This window comes from Hirundo rustica, chromosome 7 (assembly GCF_015227805.2).
Source record: "Hirundo rustica isolate bHirRus1 chromosome 7, bHirRus1.pri.v3, whole genome shotgun sequence".
Taxonomy (NCBI): Eukaryota; Metazoa; Chordata; class Aves; order Passeriformes; family Hirundinidae; genus Hirundo; species Hirundo rustica.
In genome coordinates, this window is record NC_053456.1 from 18,336,391 (window position 1) to 18,359,142 (window position 22,752).

The window sequence follows — 22,752 nt, forward strand, 5'->3', positions numbered from 1 at the left end:
AGTGTTATTCCTATGCTATCCAGGAAGTAACAACACATCGATCCTGCATGAATAAGGCTGTGTACAAAGAAATGTTGTTTCACTAGAAGCTGCCTCAATAAATACTTATTAACATTGAAAAATCCCCCACAGCTCACCAGTCAGCATTCCCCCCATCTTCAGCATTTTCTAGATCATTCCATGTTCCTCATTCCACTCCCATACCATGTTTTTCCCTAGTATACTAAATCTTCCTCCTCTTGAGTTCTGTCATGCTGCAAAACTTACATTCAAAAAACAGGGGTCTCGTATTGTGCCCGGCATAGTCATGTACACACTGATTGACAGCACTCAAACAAAAGGGACAAAACCACCCAGAGGGAAGAAGAGGCCACTTGAGTCTCTTCTTCATTCTAATATTCACACAAATCTTGCAGAAGTGTTAGAGTCCTGAGACACATCTACTCATCTTAGTTCAGCTGACCAACAACTCCAACGTTACTGGAATGCAGGACCTAGCAACCACCAGCAGGCAGCATCATAGTCTAAGTGATGCACCTCAATGTATTCAGGAAACAAGGCCAAAAATTCCCCAAGATACAGCACCCAGTTACTGATAAGCAAGATTAGACACAACAGTAAACAGGCTCCCTTTGGTAGCCTTAACATTGAGTTGTCCTAAAAGGAAACCCAAAAATCAAACTGAAAGTGACTCTACACAATGCCAACAGAAAAAGCTAAAACCCCAAATTGCTTATAAAATAAAATAAGCTTATAAACTTAATCACTGTCATTAAGAATTCCCTTTTCATGCTAAAACATCACTTTTCTAGTAAGACACATACAGCATCAAGTGCTGTTTGAAAACCGAATACAGCAGTGCAATAGTGTTTTTTCAAAAAATTCTGCATCAGTGAAAAGAAACCTGATCTTTCTCCTTCTCACACTCATTCATGACACGTTACTGCTCCCCTGAATATTCACAGGTATATTCTGTATGTAAGACAAGATCATAATCCCCTGTAATAAAAGTTATTTCCCTAAAAAGATGTTTTATAGACATCAAACAAAATAAGTGCCAATTTCTGCATATATGACTATCTTGTCTACACATACCATGTAGACATACACTACAAATTAACAGTTCTCTTCATGGAAATCTGACAGGTGGATGATGGTATAAGCAGAAAGTAAATTCTGTGTAAGACCTGCAGGATCTATCAAAGTCAGTATTTACTGAGTATTTACACAGGATCTAAATTTTAACTGTTACATTTTCATTTAAAAATGTAAATTTAATTGAAAACAATGCACATAGCTGTTTGTTTTCAAGATTTCCTAAAAAACAAAGCATGCATTTAATATATGTAGAAATAAAACCTCCTCATAATTTAGAAAAACACCCGTACTAATAAAGATTACACTGTAATTATGAAGTAATGGTTTACATGAACTGAAGTCCAGCATTTTAACAACGCACCTTCACTAGATAAGACAAGCTGTTGTCTTAGTGTTACTTCAAATAAGCACAACAAAATGTTGAGTTATATGTTTAAAATGTTTTTATGATGCTGATAACACTGTTATGATGACACTTTACATAACACACGTGGAAGCGGTATTCTATCCCAAATGAGAACAAATACAATTTCTCTCAGGGTTGCAGATTTTTCATTAAAAAAATCCAGATCTCTAAAATAATTAAATTCATCATATCCACAGTATGTTTTTTGCTGACGTGGTCTCTGTCACGGCAGTATTTCGTTCACAGTTTCCAAAGTCTGATTAACAAATCTCCACAAGCCATACAGAAAACAAATTCAGTTTCTTAGAGATGCACGGGCCTTGTCCAGTATTTCCTTCCTGATCTTCGGATAGTTTGGATGTGCTTTAAGAACCTGTCAAAAGACAAAACACCCAAAAGTTCTGAGTTGATAATCCCCCTCATCACTGAGCTTACACATTTTAAAACTAAAATAACAACATGACAAGTTTGTTTTAAGAATGCAAATACTTAATTGTGGATAGAGACTACTACACATGAAAGTCAAAACCAGCTCAATCAGACACTTTGCTTCATTTCCACTGTCATTTCACCCTGGTGCAAGAGACATGAGGATCTAGGGCTAAAGCCGCTGGGTAGCTTGAAATGCATGAATCAGAAGGGACCTCTGGAGATTTTCCTGAGGTTTTAAGCACACTTTCTCTGCAATGATGAACTGCCTTTATGTTTTCACTCCCTTGGTTCTTTCCTAGAATATTCTACCTACTTCACCTTCCCTTCAATTTCCACTTCTCTCTTATCCTTCCATTCATTTTTTCCTTCCTAATTATATTTATTTCTCCCCCAAAAAAGCAAACTTCTTTTATTATTAATATGAATAATTAATAATTTTCCCTCTGCTTCTTTAATATTAGCCCTTCTTCTTACTCTGCATTTGCTCTGCTTATGTTTGGACCGTACAAAGATAATACCTCAAGTTACTTTCTAACAGGGTATTCTGATACTAATACTTGTTTTGATAAATTTTTTCAGCTATATTTTTTTATGTGTTCATCAAATTGCAATCACATGGCCAAAAGAAGGTGGTGCCATTTGAATATCTCTTCACATATGATAGTGTAGGGATATTAAGTTTTATTTATCTGGTTCCATGTAGTTCAAGACAGAGCAGATTATGAAGAGGATATTAATTTCAATAGAACTTTCTACACAGGGCACTTGTCTGACATTAAGCTATGTATTTTAGAAATGTAAACTCAACCAAAAAGAAGGGTCATTATATAAAAGAATGTTGCTACAGGAGACAGAGTATTAAACACATATACAAATTCTACCTTATGGCAAACATCGATTGCATCAACATATCTCTTCCCTTTCAGGTAATTGAAAGCCAGCTTGTAGCCTGTAATTAGAGGGGTGAGGGGAGAGGAGGGAGAGGAAAAGTAACAATTTCAGTTTCTGTATTGAATAACAAAAATATCACATTTGAATTTATTTTGGGTCACCATGTGTTTCTAAAGTTAGTATGGTTTTTTCCTACTGTTGTCTCATATAAGCCTGGTAGTGATCAAAATTGCTACTGAAAGTCACTTCAAGTAATAAATAAAAGTCCTTTACACATTGATATGTCTGAATCAAAAGGAGACATCATTCTGGAGAGCATGTGCTACCAGAGAGAATACATAATGGCTGCCTCCTTTCAATTACCATGGTATCCCACAGTTTCTAATTGTGGCCCGCAATACACTGTCCCTCTGTAAAGGTAACTGCATTATTAAAGGAGAAAAGTAAACCAAAAAATTGGATAACAAACTAGGGAATTAAAATGTTATTCAGTACCACAGTCAGCAGACCACTGATATAAAAAGTGAGGTGGAATAGCAAAGTCGCAAAGCAACATGCGAGGCTGATACTTTCAACCTAAGAGGTAAAGCTCAAGTGTATCAGCCCAGAGAAGAGACCTGGCCTGAGAAAAAAACAAACCAAAAAACACTATAAGCATGCAATTTCCAAAATCTGAAATTTTAAATCTTTAATTTTTAAACTTATCCTCACTGGCAAACACAGGATCTGATACCAGTTTGCATGGCTTTACTTGCCAGATGGAAATTTCTTCTGCTTTAACCATTTTTGATATAATGCATGACAATCCTCACAATGCTGTAATGCAAAACTAGAAACAAGTGCACAAAGTAACTCCAATATCATACTCTCGTTTGTATGCAAAATTATTTCACAGTTTAATTTCACTAAGAAACTCTCCTATCTAGACATCAAAAGGTTCTGTAATTTTTTGAATTACCACTCTCTAAAAGATTTCAAAATAAAAAATGAAAAGTCTTGATCTACGTTTTGTACAAACCCAAGAAATCACAATTCTTTACTAATAAAACTTCTTTCTAATACTTTTTATTTTATTAAGAATTGCAATACTTTAGCAATAACTACCATGGCTCAGTCTACAAGAACAGGAACATCTAGTAAAAATCACTGTACTCAAACTGATTTTTATTTTTGTTTTGATATAAGCCTTCCTCTGGCTTGACCCTCCTAATTTTTTGACTCACAGTACATATGAATCACAACATGTTCAGTTTTGATAATTCATCCATGAATTATCTGTGTTATAAAAGCAGGAGCTAACCCACAAACATTTTGTTCCATTAATAAAATACTACTTTATTCTACAGGTCACATTAGATAAAGACATGAACCAAACCACTGCAGCATCCAGCAGTTACAGGTAAAGAAGGAAAATGTTTGGCAGTTCATGAGCATAACAGTTAAAATCTTTTATTAAAAAACATGGCATTTTCAGCAGATGCCAAAGATTGTTTCATCCCAACACTAAAAAAAAACACAGGGCACAAAGAAAGAGCACAGATGAAAGACTAGAAGTTGTAGTTCCAAGGGGCAATAGACACATCCCAAAACCTGGAACAGAATTTGTGTCAACCACCAGCCTTGGGACCTATGGACAGATACTATGTGTTGGGTAAGAAAATGGCATTTTATCCTATGTATCCCTTTCACAAAGGGTTTCCTACGTTTAAACTGTCTTAATATGTGATTATTTAGTGCAAATTTCAATTTATTATCCAAACTGGAACTTGACTAGTGCCTCAAGTTTTCAGTTGGCCATCTTTTTAAAAATAGATATATTTAAAGACATTTAAAATAATTTATTTTTTAAATCTTCATTCATGTACATAAAACCTGATCCATATAGATAATTTGAATTTTGAATCAAAAATGAAATAAACTAATCAATGACCTGCCACCATCATATATATATAATTACAGAAGACTCTCTACTACAAACAGTATATAGTAGATTACTATAAATACATTTTTAAAGTTCACACTGTACATACAGAGAAAGTTGTTCATAAACAGCCAACAAAAACTGTTTCAGACCAAACCTTGTACTAAAACAGCAAGCAGAAACTTCTGAAGTATCATAAAGCTGCTACCTCTTGCCATGGGGGCTTTCCAAGTGACTGTTCAGTACACCTTTAAACATTTGTGGGTTTTATGTGAGGAAAAACAGTGATACTTTATTTCTATGGAAAATTAAAAGCAGTCTTTCCAGTAAAAGGTAGTTGCATTCCTACCATAGTGCCCAAAATCATACTTTATAGGTTATATATACGTGCCTACTGTTGGATTTGTCTGGTTTCCATATTTCCAGGCCATCTCATAATTTATTGCTGCATCCTTGTATGCCTGCTCCTTTTCCATTATGTATCCCATGTATTCATAAGCCTTGCAGCATGACTGCAAAATATAAATATTCATTCAAAATTTTATTTAGGTAACTTTGCATATATTAATGCTGACAACTTAATTGCTAAAATACTCCAAACCCATACAGCTGGAAAGCACAAGTGATACTTGTCCTAACTTTGATGACACAATAGTCTTGATTTAAAGTATCTGTTACAAATGAGTTAGATGGAATTATGCACTACTCTAGGTCAAGTACAGAGTTCATCACAGAGGCCACTGCAACTGCAACAATTCCTACAAAAATAGATACTTCTCTCAGTTCATAATAACTCCACACAGCTGCATTTCAACTCTAGTGTTGTACCTTACACAAATATTGGTTATTTTTCTTAAGAAAGTATGTTCACAGCTTTCTTTTGGAAATGGTTTAACATTTTAACTTTCCAATTAAAGCTTAAAGACAGTCACCAGAAACCTAAAGAGAAAAATCAGCCATTAAGTATTTCATGTCTTATGAATCTAAGCAGGAAGTCACAAGCAACTGAAAAGCAGGTTCCAAAAAACTATTACGCACTACTTGAAAATACTAGCCTTACTTACATACATATCAATCTATCTAATTCCATAATAAAACTTCATATGAAAGATATAGTAAATCATGCAGAAATCTTACATTTAGTACATAAAGCAGGAAAATAATTTATAAAAAACCCAACTACTGTATGCCCTTACCAGAAGCAGTTTATATTATCATCCTGCCAATAAGTCAAACATTTTCATGAGAAAAACATATGCACCTTTTTTACAAAGACAGGGCAAAACAATATTGATAAATAAATTACCTTCCATCTTTAAATTTACTATTTCCAATTAGGCTTTTCAACTGATAAAAAGCTTTCATATCACAGCATAGTGGGATCAGCATGGGAATGCCTGAAAGTTGAGGATAAAAATATACTTCCCCTCTCATGTATGATAAACAAAACAAAAAGTTCAAAATCAAGACGAGTAATCAGTAAGAAGCCTCAATTTCACAGAGATAGTCTGCTCATTGTGATCTTACTAACAAATCCTAAGTCTTTTAAAATCCAGAACAATCTTTATTAAATTACACTAGGCTTTTATGAAATTTTCACTCAACATATTTACTTAAATTTTATATATATATATATATATATATATATATATATATATATATATAATAATTTGATTCTGTTAAAAATAATCCTAAAAACTAATGAATCACAGTAACATGTTTTCTCAATCCAATCAAGTCTTCCAAATCGGTGACTGTCTTGACATAAAATACCATCTTGTGAATTGACAACATCTATTTGTATAGCACAATTGCTGCTTACCAGCTTGGCATACAATCTGGAGAGAAGTCACTCACTTTCCTGTGCTGCTTTGCAAGGAGCCAGATATACACACTTCTAATCTGCTGTCCTCCTTGCTATAAGCAGAGCCTGTTTATCTAAGTCCCTTAGGGGGTCTCAAAATTTTTAGAAGAAAACAAATTACTTGGTAGGCTGTGCTTTTAACACTTGGTAATTTCTGCAACAAAGCACCTTTCAAGGTATACACCTGCTCATCTATTTCAAAAGAAGTCTTGTTTTGGGAGATGACTCGTGTTTATCCTCCAGCTGTATGGATTTTGAAACTGAGCACATCCTATTTTAGAGAGGCCTCTCTGCAGAAGTACATAATAGCCATTATGCCAAGAACTGCTGTAGCTCTCTCCCAATTTTATAGTTAGAATTAAAAAGTGTTCAAAAAACATCTCTCTCAGAAATTGCTAAAATGTGAATAATGAACCTAACCTTCTATACTAATGAATTAATAATAAGATGTATAAGCATCATGTCCTTTTCTAAACCAAATCTGTGCTCTCTAAACAGTACCCTGAAACTGCAGCATAGTGTGTACGGAACACCAGCCCACTGGACGTGAAGGAAAGTCAAGACAGAAGAACATGATCAGCTTTTTGCTGATCGAAATGAAAAATAAGCACAAGCTAAGATCTGCGCTTGTTCTCATAGTCAAACCAGGGTATTGTGCAGTCTGCTTGCGCAGGAACCCTGAGGTAAACACACATTAGACCCTGTCCCCTGACAATCTACCAGACAGTAGTGCTACAGAAAAAGATTAATACCACCATTAAAAAAAAATAATCCTGCACTATAGCAGGCTTATGAACATAAACTTTTAAAAACGTAAGTTATGAAGACACCATCTCAGTAAATGGAGCAAGTCTCCAAAGTTTATACAGCCACATCTTTCTTCATCAGTTTTGTGAGACTCAGTAAAATGCATCTCTGACATTTCATAAACACTCCAAGCTTTCAGAGTCCCCTCAGCTGAAACTTGCGTAAGTTGCTATGGAACATGAATAAAAATGACTAAGCAGAATTCACACTCCAGTGTGAAGTTGCCGGTTTCCTGTCTTGTTTTGGTCTACTTCTCCTTAGTAAGTGAAATACCAGACAAATGAACAAATAAATACATTTCAAAATTCTGTTTCAAAGGAAAAGTAAACATTTTGATAAATTAAAATAGAAAGGTACTAAGGTTACTTTCAATGTGCACGGACTTACCCTGTTATGACGAAGGCATCGTTTTAGAAGTTCACCTGCCATGTCGTATTTTGCAGATTGAATATATATATCGGCAAGCAGAAGCCAACTCTTTTCAAACTCCTCTGCATCAATGGGATTCCAGCTCATTTTTGAAATCCGTTTTAAATGGTTTCTGGCTCGTGGAGTCTGTTTCAAGATCATGTAGGCTGTGGCCATTCCCAAAAGTGCTGGTATGTGATCCTTCTACAGTAAAAAGTACAGGGACTGCTTGGTGCTTTTTTGGATTTTGATTTTAATTTTTTTTTAAGTAAGACCTTCACTCTAAAAACTCAACTAAAAGCTAAATCTCAGGAAATAAAGATGGAGCATCTAATCTTACAGACTTGTTTTGCACCTAGTGCTACAATTATTTCTGTAATCAAGAGAATCATCAGGCACAAGAAATGCTAAAAAAATCCACAGGTATTTCATCTTACAAGAAAAAAAATCAGATACCACTAAAGAGCTATACTTTTTATATACCAATAAATACTTCAGATAAAATCTGGAGTCACTTGGAAGTTACAACGAAAGTGGTATTTTTCACTTGTAGAAGTGCCTGTCAAATATCAGTGAAAGGGACTCTGATTCCTCTTATTAGGTGTACAGCTCCTAAAAATTTAATGTCTAAACTGTATGTATCTGAGCTATATAGAAACAAACAGGATTCTTAAAAGCCACCATTCTATGCAAGAGACTCCAAAGTAAGCAGTAAGAATTCCTGGCACAAGTGCTATTTTTGACATCCTGCCTTCATCTTGCCACTGCCTCTTAAATGCACAGAGTAGTTCTATCAGCAGCTAACTGAAATGCTTCTTCCTCCTTCTCAGTGCTCCTGATTCACTGTTGGTATTCTGCCTCTACATCTCTTTCCAAGGTTGTGCTACAAATACGTTTGTCATAGTGTGTTGGGGAGAAAAAAAAAAAAAAAAAAAAAAAATGCCCCCACCAAAAGCTCCCCTTCCGCATCATAAGCTCATCCCCCTTCTCCCTCAATAGCCACACCTATCATGGATCAATAACCTTGGAAGTCTGAAGAGATTAAAGCTCTATTTTTAATGCAACCCTAGAGGGAAGAATAAATTAACTGCAGCATTCTTTCTGGTGGAGCTGTCACCATGTGAAAAAGAGGCCAGATTCACAGGATCTCAGATGAATTCTGAGCAGGCCTGGGAAGCCAATACTGGAGGCAGAGGATCACCTTGCCTGTGATTCCCAGAACTGCCTTTCACATAAGATCAGCCTCAGTACACTTGCCTCAGACAAGGTGCAGCTCAGCACACAGTTAAAGACCAGGAGTAACTTACACCTTTTATAGCATCCTCGTGGACTAAATCTTTCTACATCTGCTGAAATAAAATCTGTTGAAAGCTGCTGGTAACAGGAACATCCAATATTAATCCTAATAACTAAAAATAGATCTAAAATATTGAAGATTTCTATTATAAGGATGAAGTTTAAGGGAATGGATAATCTTGTCCTGCAGTCTAAATTCTGTCAAATTGCCATGAAGCACTGTATAGATTTACATCATAAGACACACTGCTGGCAAGCCTGGGAATTAAAAAACAAGCCCAACCACCAAAGAGCCTACTCAGATTTCAGTAACTAGAAATGCTAATGCATTTATTTAGTTGTGTTCTAAATCTGCAATTCAACTAAAAACTTCTAAAATATATTATTTCAGAAATATATTTTTCAAATTTTATATGAAATATCCTTTGATAGGAAAATGATCCTTAGAGCAACTAGCACTAACATGTGCCACTGCTGCTGAATAACTACAAGACTAGGTAAAAAAATGTACTAAGTATGAAAGGGAAGAGTGAGGAAATGAGACAGGTTACTAACCTCAGCCACAACTATTTCTGTGAAAGTGTTCAGTGCTTGTTCAACACTTGATTTTTGTTTGGTTGCCATGAGACAATAATTCTCCATGATTCGCAGTTGAATGTGACCCTGAATTGTTTGAGGCTTGAGCTCCTTCAGCAGGTTTCCTGCTGTTCTTACAGCCAACTGTACAGACTCCTGCTTCTCGGTAGAATTACTATTATCAGAAAAAAAAAGTTCATAGAAGCTTATTTTTTTAAATACGCACCAAATTAATTACAAGTGAGAACTACTTCTGTGCTAAAGACATGCCATTTTGTAGAAAAATGACTCTCTCTGGTATATAGGAATTCTACATTGACTCTCTTCAACAACAGCAATTCCAACGCAACAAACTGATTGTAACAGTTACCAGGAAGTGACCAGCATTCCAGAGAAAATCTACATTTTCTGCTTGAGACTCACTAATTACAGTATAGAATGGTCTCTCACGATAACACAGAATACTCAAAGCACTAGATGATCTCAAAGTTCTAGCAATTTAAGTTAAGGCACATTGTCAAGGGGCAGACAATGTGCCTTAATTTAAACTGCTAGAACTTCTTCTAGCAGAAGGAGATGACAGAATAACACAGACAATATTTATTTAATTCACCTACCCTATGTCAGCATCGAGATTTTCAAAGACTTCTCCACCCACAGTTTCATTATCTGGGTTCAAACAAATTTCAATCATGTTGTAGACTGCATTCTGTCCCCAGTCACTGTCCTTTCGAGCTTTATTAAAATGCCGCAGTGCATCGTTTGGTTCACCTGTGTACCTACGTGGATAATTAAAATATTTAAAGCCAGGCAAGTAAAATTGTCTGCTCCAAATTCCACCCAAATCCCAAGAAACCCAAGTATTTAAAAACAGATGACCCATTTACACACACTGATGCTGCAAGGTTTGGACAGCACGCATACTATTGCAAGGAACTTGTTTTTGCAAACTAAAAATTATCTAACAAGTTACAAAATGTGAGGATAAACAGTATTACATTACTGAACCTGGAAGAACATTCTGAGATATTCAGAGAAACTGAGAATTTCCTTAAATCCTGACACCTTAATTAAATCAACATAGCACCTTTAAATGATAATGGATAACAAGAAAATTAATTTAAATCTATACTACATAGTCAAATAAATCTTATCTTAATTATAATTGCCAAGTACCAAAGATACAGTCCTTTGCAGTAGTGAAATCCTGGTTCAAGCTTTGTTCGGGAAGAATGTTTTTCAGCCATTAAAAGAAATCTTGGGACTTCCTCTAACTTCCCGGCTCTTCTTAACAGATCAATTAATCGAGAGAGGGTTGCATAGTTATCTAAATATACAAATAATTAGGACACTGTAATTCTATTTATTTGTTATATGAATAAGTTAAGAAATAAAGAGCCTGCCTTAATTTTTTTCACATATAAAAATAAGATATGATTTAATACGTAAGGCATATTTTATAATAACCTCAGATACAAAAATGAAGATGTCCAGTGATACCTGCAGTATCTTTATACAGGTTTTTATGGAAGTATAATTGTACCTCACTTTCAAAAGCACTCAAAACCATTTGCAGCATTCTCGCAATTTCTTTCCAAGTCCATTAGAAAGCTTTACATTCTTTACAGTAAAATTTTAGTAGATTTTAGTAGCTTTCTCTCTGGTCCCATCTTGAAAATCGCTAAAAAAAAACTTACTGCTATCCAAGACAAGTTTCTTTTATTAGTCTTCAAATAAAATATTACCTTTGTGTTCATGCACTTGACATTTTTAATACAAAAGAAAGTGCTTTACAGTGAACAAGTAAATAACACCCTATTTGTATCTGGCTTAAGGTAAACTATGCACATTATTGCAGCAAAGTAAATTACTGTATCTCTGAGAAACCATTTTTATCATATTCCTCTAAAATATCTTTATGCTTTTATATATGGTGATGGTCTTTGGCTTTAGTATCCACTGCATTATAAATAAAACATTTCTTTTTAATCAAGCAAAGAATTTTTATTCAGCTATTTATTCATGTCTTTTGTTAGAACTAGGTATCAGAACAAATTAAAAGTATCATTGCTAAATATTCACCTGGCTTGCGTTCCAGGAGCTGCTGGAAATGAAAAACAGCTTGTTCGTAATCTTGCTTCCTGAACATGAGATCAGCCATCATCTACAGCATTGAACAATTTAGAGAAAACAAAACAAGATATTATAAATAGTGAAAATGTAAAATACAAATCATAAATAATGAACTCTGGTTATGCAGAGAGCTATAACTACAGCTTTAAAGTGCTGCAGGAGCTGCACAAGAAGTCACTTGGAATTTTTATTACTCTCTGGAACACAAACACAATATACAACACACGTGGGTAATAATGAACAAGTACATGAACACCTTTTCACATAAGGTAAAAATTAAAAGGTAATTAAGTAGTCTGCCATATCTTTCAAATATGGTTTTTTACCACTGCATAGTTTTACTCCTAATTTTATTTCCAATAACTGCAGATCATGCACATGGCAAAGCAAAGTTAGTTTAAAGTTAGGGAAAAAGAAAGATTATAGCTCACTTCAGCAGGGAAGGTAAAACAAGTTACCCAATTTCAGTTTCCCTCCACTGATAGTTAGCTAATATACAGTAGATTTAATAACATATTACAAGAGTGCTATTACTTCTGTTCATGTACCATACTAGAACAAATTTCAGAAGTTAGACTGCTATGAGAAAATAAATCAGTCCCCTCATGAAAGAATTTTGCTCCTAGTGTGTTACATCACAAGCTGCTCAGTCTATTGAGCTGTCTTTCAGGCCAAGAAGTATGCAAGCCCTGGACCAGAACCTGCAGCTGTGATTAAAACTTGTTAAGTAGGAATATGATTAACTAATGTTGAATGACACTATAAAATTACCTTAAATACATAGTTCTTTTCTTCTAGCACTTAAAAAAAATATTTGTTTTAATATTACTGTGCTGGAAAAATAGCTTCTTCCTTGAGTATTAGCCAATTATCAATAGAACATGCATGGAGCCATACTTTATCCAATCTTACTGCAATTACTTTTTCCTTTACTTCTAAAGATTCATTTTATATTGAGATAGAACAATGGCTATGATTGCCAGAAACTTTATATTGAAACATCAGGTGGCATAAACACAAAAACATTTTGTTGCCATGGATTTTTCACTTCTATTTTGAAATGACAAAGCTGTAGACTTTTTAAAAGGTAGTGCTCTATGAATATATCATATTGCAGGCATACAAACTTCAAAAAGCATTGATGCAGGATTATTACAACAGCACATACCATCGTTGCTGCTTCATTATCTTGGTCATTCTTCAGCAGTAAGGAACACTGATGTTGACAGGCATCAGTATCGTCTTGTGCAAGATATAAACGTGCAAGTTCCAACATTGCCTGTACAGTAAAATATTTAACTGTATGTGATTCAAAGATAAAGCAAGTTGGTTCAGTTCTGAGTATCAACCTGCTATCATAGGGCTCTAGGGAAAAATTTTATCTCCACTAAAGAGAGAGCCTTTTCTGCTGTTTCCTGTGGGCTCTCAGTCAATTAGTGTAATCCATTTTCTTTCCCTCACCTCTTAAAACAGACAGAACTTTTCTTCTTCTGAGGGATATTGTAAAGATATATTGAAAACAAGGCTGCTCAGATAGTATTGCTCTGAAGACAACAGTATTTTGGTATGAATAATGTTCTTGGAAAAATATAAGTGAAAGTAGTTTTAAATGAATTGAAAAAGCTAAATATCTCATTAACATTGACCAACTAATTCTGGAGTACAAGTAAGTTTCAGAAGAAACTTTTTTCTTATTTGAATTTCCAACCTACCACATTAAGACTCTGTGTGAATCCATTTCTGAGAAGCCACCACAGAGTAAATATTGACAAACTGAAATGTGCACCAGCAAACATTCTTAAAGGTGAAGTCCCATCATAGACTATTCTGAATAAAATGCCACAGAAAAGTTTATAAACATGAGTTACCACAGATTAATCAAGGTTCTATTGAAGCAAAGAGAAGGTAAACTGATCACAAAGCAAAATTAGCAGTAGATGGTGTTTTGCTTTTATTTCCAAAAGGGAGGTATTTATAATTGCATCGTAATTCTTTCACTAGTTCCACTTGTGAGAAACACTTCTGAATTAGAACAGTGCTTTGAACATCCTGTTTAGAATATGCAGGCTTCTAGCAAAGTTTTTAACAACTATTTTCTTCCTGCCTTCTTGAGTTCTGTTCATACTCATACACCATGTAATTCTGAAACAGGAAGGCAGGTGGATAAGCGCTGAAATGATAACAGAGAATGCATGCATGCCAGAACTTTAACTATGAAAGCTTTCTTTAAGCTGCTGCTCTTATGTGCACAACGCAGTGGAACACCAAAAGGCAGTCTTGGACTCCAGGAGTACTTTCTGCAAGAAGTGAAAAAGCCAGCTAAATTGGAGTTCTACACTAGATTCTAGTAAGTGGAAGTGGTCTCTAAATTTTCAACTCCAACACAAACAACAATACTATAAAACTATGTGCATGATGCAATCCACAATCCCCTTCAAGTCTCCATCTGGAAACTGCATTGCCTCTTACCTGATCAAGGAAACAAAGGGAGGGTTTACCAGATCTAACCATGTAAAACAACACAACTCCTCTCTGACACGGACTGCAATCTCACTTTGGCTAAAATACAGGAGATTTTGTTCTGACAAAACAAGGTACAGATAGCTTCAAAGGAATTTCCATTATTTCCATATATAATTTTAAGGAAAGTAAATGCTGAAGGTGCTGAAAAACAGACTGACTCTTAACAGCTCAAAATAGTATTTTGTAATCTAAAAGAATTCAATTCTAATCTTATACTAGCAATGCCTTTAAGAACTATAAAAATAGATAGAGGTAACTCCTTTGGACTACTTCTTACCCATTCCTTTGTGGGTAACAAAATATTTTGCTTTCATTACCCAGCAAGTGGGCAGCAAGTTATTAATCAGAAATTGAGACTTATTTTCTAAGATATCACTGTATTGTGTGTTGCTAGCAAAGTAGGATGAAAGCAAAAATCTTCAGTAATATCTAAGAGATATTTAGTACAAATGTCTACATCTTGTAACAATGGGAGTCTCTTAAAAGTATGATTTTTAGCAAGAACTGAAGGGAAATGCCATGCTGGTATTTTAGTATTGGTATGAAAGATAAAGTAAGGCTTTGATACTGATAACAAAGCCACAGCTGTACCTATACTATGACAGGCAGTCTCCTTGCTCTTAATGGTAGAATGGGGAAATCACCATTTTAAGGATGTTTTTATTCCCTTCCCTATTTATTTTTCATCCCCATATCATTCTTAGAAGATGTCTTGAGAAAAGTCTGTCTCAAATACGCTAAGTTGGAGCTTTAGGAAAGACCTAGATTCTTGGAACAACACTCGAGTTCAAATATTAAAACTAAATTATGTATTTAGCACCTCGTGCATATGACAGCTGGTCAGTAACAAGCATCAAAATAGGAAGTCTTCACATACACTTAAGTATATAACATCATTATGATAGAAAATCACGGCAAATGAATAAAAATTGTATTTATTTATTTTTAATCTAGAAAAAACCTCACTAAAGATGACACTTTTTATGCTCATTATAATTATAAATTTCTTAGACTTTTGCTTCTCCCTCTCTTAGCTCCAAAGCCCAGGGTTATGAAATTATAAGAAAGAAGAGGAGCATAAAAATAAATCCGAATTTACCTGTATTCATCAACCTGTGGGGAAAGACTGTGCAGAGAAGAGAGAAGCAGTACAATAATCCTGCTCAAGAACAGCAACATTTTGTGACTAAAATCAGAACCCTACTAAGTCCAGATAAAAGTCTAAAACTGCTAAAGAAGACACAGAAAAGATGGAAATTGTCTGTATTGACCAAAATCACTGCGAGTTCATTTCAGAGGACAAGAACCAAACAAGATTAAACAATCTCCATCACTACTGGTACCTGAAGACAGGCTCCTTGTGAGTGCATGCAAACACCATTTGGGTCAGGAGCTCTTGTAAGAGACAGAAGTCAGCACTGCGTGCAACTATTCTATCATGATAAGCAATGAAGGCAAGAAAGTTCAAGGTTCTATATATATCATGAAGCAGAAGTAATTGAAAATTATTCCATTCTGTGGATAAATGGAAAAGTGTTTCGCTACATCTAAAAACTGAATGGGAAAACAATGCAAAACAGTCAAGAGGGAGAACTGACCTTGTTATTGGTTTCACAGTGAACAAGGGCTTCTTTGTAAAATTTAATTGCTTTTTCATAGTTTCGCTGGGCTGTCGAATGTTTTGCAATCTCAGCACAAATCTCAGCCGCTAACTGTTTCTGTGCAGGAACTGCATCCAGCTGTTCTACTTGAGCCCGTTTAAGCACTCTGCCTTGCAATTCCCGAGCCTGGTGTGGAGAAAGCAGCGAGCAGTCAAACGTTGTCAAAGGAATTCATTCCATTTATCCACTATAAAATAGTATACTTGGTCGTTTTTGGAGAAGAAAACACTGCTTCTTCCACCCCAACAATTTTGCCTAGCAGGCAATTAGAACTAAAACACAAAATAACATCTGGGGAGAACTTCTAACAGCTCCCTGAAAACCAAAGGAAAGCTGTTTAAGACAGTTAAGTTAGTCCTGCTAAAATCAAAATGCAGGCGGTTTTGTGTAATGAATGTCGCATCAAAAGGAAAAGGAAAGGAAAATATTTCAAAGAGAATGCGTACAAGGAAGGACAGTTTTGAGGGCAGTAGTAAAAACAACAAAAAGCAACCCAAAAGACAAAGTTTTTTGAAATGTGATATAGTGAGAAACCTGGAAGAACTAAAGAAGTGAAGAAAAGAGTAAGAGAAGGAGTCTGCTTAAGGGGGAATTTTACTAAAGGAGAACTGGGGGAGAAAAAGTCAACTTTGAGAAAAAAGTACATTATAAGGAAAAAATAACTAAGAATTTAACAAAGATAAATCTCACCGATATTGGTATTTAAGCCCTAACATACAAAAATTACCTTTCTAACCAATCTGCAGACTTTTCTTGCTGGTCAGAAGATGTTACCAAGGCTTACCATTCCTGTTACCTTCACTTTCACACAGTGGAGGTATAATAGAACAGAAAGTACCGACCACATCTCTTGCTAAACCTTTTTGTTGAGAAAGCATTTTCTAAGGGATTAAACATTTAGCTTCCAACTTTTTTCTTTCAAGCCTCATTCTGAGGGACTATACTGAACTGCAGAATGGACAGATCTTATTATTGCTATTTACTACTAATACTGCTGTTTAGCAGTAGAACAAAACAACAGGTAAGCCCTTGAAAGCTGTTCCATTTTGCTCTGTGAATGGTTTTCAATGCTGAGCTAAAGATATGTAATCTAGCTGCCATCATGGCCAATTCCATTTTCACCTGATATGCTAAAACTATGCTCCACAGACAAATGAAGGCAAAGAAAGACTGCAGGCTTGCAGTAAAAGTCTGAATTCTGATCTAAAATTCAGATAATACTGCTTCCAAAGAGCTCAGACTGTGTTACACCTTATGTACTTTACATTTCACAGCAGTCACTGGTGCTTTATCCCCAGCATACACTTAATTTCCACATTCACACGGATATTATGGTTAGAATATGGGATGAAAGTGGAACCAGGAATAAGTAAACATGAGGACATTGCAAGTTTTCACAGGTATTTTTGGTTTTCCTCTTTACCTGTTGTAATGAAACAATAGCTCTGTCAATCTTCTCCATTTTGCCGTAAATTTTTGCCAGAAGTACCTGGTAACGTACATCTTCCATCAGAGAAGACAACTCATTAACTGTAAGAAAGACATTAAACAAACATTCTTGAAGGAACTGATCCTAGTAAAGTCAAACGAGGAAGAAACTCATCATATCCTCCAGGCAAGAGCTCACAGGAAAAATTCACAGCTCCATCTTACTTATTTAGAATTGTGATCTGATTTGATGTGTTGCTGGTGGGCTGAGTGTGTTGGTAGTAAGCAGAGTAAACATTACAGACTACAAACAAAGTGAGATTTAAGGCCAAAGATATTGAAACATGCAAAGAGATTAAAAAGAAAACAACTTGACTGTCAGATCTATTTGCATTTTCAGAGACATGAGAGAAAATATTCTGATGTGAGCAGATAGGAAATAAAGCCATTCCTGACATTCCTTGTCTAAATCCTCCTCAAAATCAATGAAAAATGTCCAAACTGATACAATGTACTACTCTACATGCAAAAAGCATGAGACCGTTCGAAGAAATTTCTAGCCAGACCTCAAACTCTGCTTCTTTTGCTAGAGTCTGGAACAGACATGAATACAGAGTTATTTTAACTAAATATTTCAGTATCTACTTAAAAGCAGCAGGCTGCTTTTGAATAATGGTTAAAACACATAAGCATAAATTAATATTTGAAGAATTCAAGCCTTCCTTGGCTTAAATTTATTGTACTCTACTGACAAAGCAGTATCTTGAGCACAGTTCCACATTAAAATATAGATGCCACCAAAAATTTTGTTTTATCTTTATTAAAATTAAGGATTATCTAGAGCTATATTCTATCAGAAAACTGGTCTTCAAGGTGCTGTAATTGTGACATGCTATTCTAAATCAGGTAAGAGTGTGCAATGTAGACCATGTAAGATCATTCCCTTCAGTATATTTCCTATAATTCTTTTTTTTTCCCCACAAAGGATATTCTAGCATTTCCATAAAAAATTATTAAATTGTTCAATAATTTTCCCAATCAGCCAAAATAAACATTTTTTTCTCTTAGAGAATGTGTGTCTATCAAGACATAAAGACTAAAAAAAAAAAAAAAATACTTTTTGCTTCATTTTAAGACAGAAGGTAAGACTTTAAAGTACATGGTGCAAACTAGATTTACTGCTAATTATTTTTCCACACTAGAAAAATCAAGCTGTCTTGAGCATGACTATTATATCAGTCAGATCCTCAAAGGCTTAACTAGGACAGGAATACAATGTTAAATCAGAGGACTCTTTCAGTAAGAAGTAAACAAGATGGAAAACCAACGTGCCCCTGCAAAGCATGAAAGTGTTAAAGTGACATAAAAAAACCTTACAGAATGGACTAATAATAATACTGTTTCTCTATTCAGCCAGCCACAAAGGTTAACAAATGTAATTAAACCACTGCAAAAAAAGTGCCCATGAACACAGTTACTCCTTAGAGTCAGGCAGAAAACACAAATAACAGTAGAAATTGTATGTTTTCCTGTGAATTAGTAACTGTCCTACCAGGCTGATGATCTAAAGCTTGCTGAAGTACTTTTTCTGCCTGTTCATACTGCTTCAGTTTCATTAAAAGTTCAGCCAAATCATAGCAAAGGAAATTCTGTTGACCATTTCTCACTGCAGCCTCATAGTAACCGATTGCCTTGAAGAAAGAAGAAAAAATTAGTGTATAATTTAAAGACAACAACCTCATTACTTAGGTATTTAATGACACGTTGCTTACAAATTTCTTTACTTTTTTTCAAGGAAGAAGTAATAAAACATGGGTTTGACTGCAGGCCCAAACCCACTGCAAGTCACCAGAACTAGAATTCAACAGATTTGAATCTACTGATGTGTGGATCTATCAACTGTGCCTTTGGCCAGATGATATGAAGGGAATCGACAAACTTACTCTCAGGATAAAATGTCTATTTTACCACTATGAAATATAATACTTTTACCCAAGCAAAGCCCACATGTTGACACAGTACTCAATTAACCTAATATAGTACTTATAGAATACCTTTGAGTAGTTATGTGTTTTGATTAGGGCTTTTCCAATTTTACTTGCCAAAGATGGATCTTTTGGATTTTTCTCCAAGGCCTGCTCGTAGACTTGTATGGCTTCATCAGGCTTTAACAATAAAATATAAATACATATAAGTCAAAGATTAAGATAAAAGGTGTAAAAAGAAAACAAAATCTGGTAACAACTCCAGGAATGAATGCCAAGCACTACTCGTTCATAAGCTACAGTACTTCTGAGGGAATGGCTACTATAAAACTGCAGGAAGTGTAAAGCCTTGTGTAATGTGTAACGAAAATTAACATTTTCATGCTAAAACAAACTATGGAGAGACTTGGCAAACAAATGAGTTTGAATAAACTTCATTCTTTCTTAACTGCAATTTCTCTACTACTATCTTCACTAGTTAACAAAGAGGCAGATGTAATAGTGCTGGATATGTTTTTGTCCTCTAGACACGTTATAGTAGATTAAACAAATTCCACTTTCTGTGATAATTCTTCATTAAGGAGGAAACTACACACAACTTTAATATGAAAACAACCATTAATCATCTACAGATCTCCACACTAGTAATCTAAATATCAGGTGCATGTCCTAACTCAAGGCATTTTTTTAACACGTGAATTTAAACATGTAGCCTTCAAATTCCTATGTCCATTTGACTGCACTGTCTCCTGCCAATACTAAATAGCATTTCCAGTGCATCAAGAAAGAAAAGGATACAAAGAATGTATAGGAACTATACAATTAAAAATTTAAGTAAAGCAATCAGCATGAGAACTAAGTCACCTAGAATTATTTTAAGTTTCAGAACACTATTCTAAACATCGCCAGCCTCTTTGTGATTTCAGTTTAGCTCTCACTCTAGGTATCTGTTAGTCTTATGAGGCAGAGCTCTTCTAGAAAACATTCCCTCCTTGACTTCCACCAAATAAGCTTTTAGAAGAAATGTATTTTCAACAGTTTCTAATTTAAACAGTCACTCGTAGTCAATATTTATTGTTTTACATCCTAAAGCAATTTCTGTTTGACAAACATCAATCAATAAGAGTCAGCATGCCACAATGTTTCAACTAGACAAAGTGAACAAACGACTCAAATATTCCATTCATCTCTACCAAGCACTCACCTCTTGAATATTCATGTATGCATCACCAAGAAGAAGGTAAGTATGAGCACTTGGCAGTTTTTCTACTAGGTCACTGGAAACAGAAGACAAAACCTTGCTCAGTATTTAACATGTCAATACTGGTATCTAAACAAGAGAAGGTCATAACAATTTTATCCTCTGCAGATTTAAGTTTTTATTTCTGAAAATAAACCAAAAAAACCCCTGAAATATCTTTTCAAAATAAGACTTCCAATTATCATTTTAGAATTTATCACATTTACTCAAATGAGTTCATGTCACTAAATACTTCCCATTTATTGCAGAAGGAAGAAAAAATTAATTCACCATGCTATCAGTAAACATCTAGAAAACTATTTATGCACACCACAAACTTTTACCTATAGCAGGCAGCATATAACTTCTTATCTTTCCTATAGTGAAGATAAATATCTGCCATTTTTTCTTTAGCTTGCACAAAGTAAGGCTGTTCAGGCGTAATATTGCGGAGCATAGTCAAGGCATGTTTCACATCTCCTTGAGCAATTGCCAGATCTGCATTTGCAATCACAACTCTTAGCTCCTCAGGTGTTCCAGAAAATTCATTAATGGCGTCTTGGATGACTATAGCAGCTTCATGCTGCAAATAATAAAAACAATAGAAATAATTTTGTTCCTGTCAATGAACAGCCAAAAATAAAAGCATCTTAAGCATTTATGGGCATTATGCAAACCAACCAAAAAAGCCCACAAAAAATACAAACCATAGTACCCACTTGTTTTGCTGTAGTGTTTTTGATTTTTAAAATGAAACTCCTGCGATATGGACTACTATAAATAAAAAGTTTTAGTAGAGAAAACTACATTTGTGTTGCATATATACAAGTACATGCTCAAACTTCAACTAGAGAATGTCTTTAGCACCTTGCTCCAACAGGCCCCGCTGTGAGCAGGCTGGCCTCCAAACCACAGGACTGTACAGCTTCTCTTATATTCTTATACATAGGTAGTGTCCTATTGCTTATCCAGACACAGCTGAGAGTAGGGATGCTGGTAGCACAAAGATAAGGACATGATCCAAAACTACTGCTAGAAGCATTCCGACAGCAAAACAGGGATCTACATCCCAGCAAATGAACATCAACAGTGTGAAATGGCTTTTGTAGACTCAAAGTTGAGCACCTGCAAGCAGTTTTGTTTTTTGTTTGGTTTTTTTTATCTGTACAATTTAAGGTACTTAAGTTCCCAAACTAGATATTCACATGCTGGAAATTTTACTAAGCAAATCCTCTTGGTAAAAGAAGTGATGGTTTTCCAGTCTGAACTAACAGAAATGGGAATGGGAAGAGGGAATTGTTTTCAGGTGTGTTTTGTATTTTAGCAGGTTTGCCATCTTACCGGTTCTCCATTCAAACGATGAGCTTCTACCAACTCTAGGAACACAGACACACGATCACTTGCATCAATTTCAATACTTTTTCCTTTTGTTTTTGAGGAAGCTGTAGCTTTTCTCATTCCAGGCAAATTCCTTGCCATCTGTAAGGTTTTAATAGCTTCTGATATTTCTCCCACCTTCTTTTGGGTTTGGGCCTTAATTAAGTGATACACAGGATGTTCTCTCACCTAAAAAAAATAAGATAAAGAGTTTCCAAATTTTACTTGATGTAAAGTATTCAAACCCCTTGCAAGATTTTTTTTTTTAATATTGACTTTGGTTTCTTTTTTTCCTCCAAATACACACAAATTCAATTTCAGAAATTTACTTATGAAAATATAAGAATTGTCAGAATATGCAAACTAGTAATTTATTAAGTTTTTAATTACAAAGGAAAACTATTACACGGGATGAGACTTTGGGATAGAACAACATGAATTTCTGCTTTATTTTAAACTAGACTGAATTTTAAGGTATTCTTCTGAGTGTCTCCCATACTGCTGTGTGCACACTTCACAAGACTATTAATTAAAGGGAGTATACAATCATTATTTGCCACAAGTCCTGCATACCACTCCTTACCTTCCTAAAACATACTTCACATGAAACAGAAAGTCTGTAAGGGAAATATAGCTCTGTAAAATGGCAAGGACCTCAATGAGGTAGCTAATTAGATATTAATCTTCAGCTTTCTTGCATCACTTG

The 22,752-nt window shown here is 35.0% G+C and overlaps 1 protein-coding gene across 4 annotated transcripts in view; it reads right to left on the minus strand.

Moving 5' to 3' along the window:
* Positions 1-1,523: 1,523 nt before the first annotated feature.
* Positions 1,524-22,752, minus strand: part of TTC21B (tetratricopeptide repeat domain 21B) — a 35,369-nt gene continuing 14,140 nt past the window's right edge. For all 4 annotated transcript variants that reach the window (XM_040070166.2, XM_040070168.2, XM_040070169.2 and 1 more), the window contains 16 exons: positions 22,011-22,235; positions 21,014-21,252; positions 20,634-20,706; positions 19,499-19,609; positions 18,997-19,135; positions 17,440-17,546; positions 15,954-16,142; positions 13,001-13,111; positions 11,782-11,863; positions 10,876-11,026; positions 10,317-10,478; positions 9,679-9,874; positions 7,807-8,031; positions 5,140-5,260; positions 2,818-2,885; positions 1,524-1,877 (listed from right to left, as the gene is read on the minus strand). In XM_040070166.2, coding sequence (XP_039926100.1) covers positions 1,800-1,877; positions 2,818-2,885; positions 5,140-5,260; positions 7,807-8,031; positions 9,679-9,874; positions 10,317-10,478; positions 10,876-11,026; positions 11,782-11,863; positions 13,001-13,111; positions 15,954-16,142; positions 17,440-17,546; positions 18,997-19,135; positions 19,499-19,609; positions 20,634-20,706; positions 21,014-21,252; positions 22,011-22,235 — 2,277 coding nt within the window. In that variant the 3' untranslated portion in view covers positions 1,524-1,799. The remainder of the gene's footprint in view (positions 1,878-2,817; positions 2,886-5,139; positions 5,261-7,806; positions 8,032-9,678; positions 9,875-10,316; positions 10,479-10,875; positions 11,027-11,781; positions 11,864-13,000; positions 13,112-15,953; positions 16,143-17,439; positions 17,547-18,996; positions 19,136-19,498; positions 19,610-20,633; positions 20,707-21,013; positions 21,253-22,010; positions 22,236-22,752) is intronic.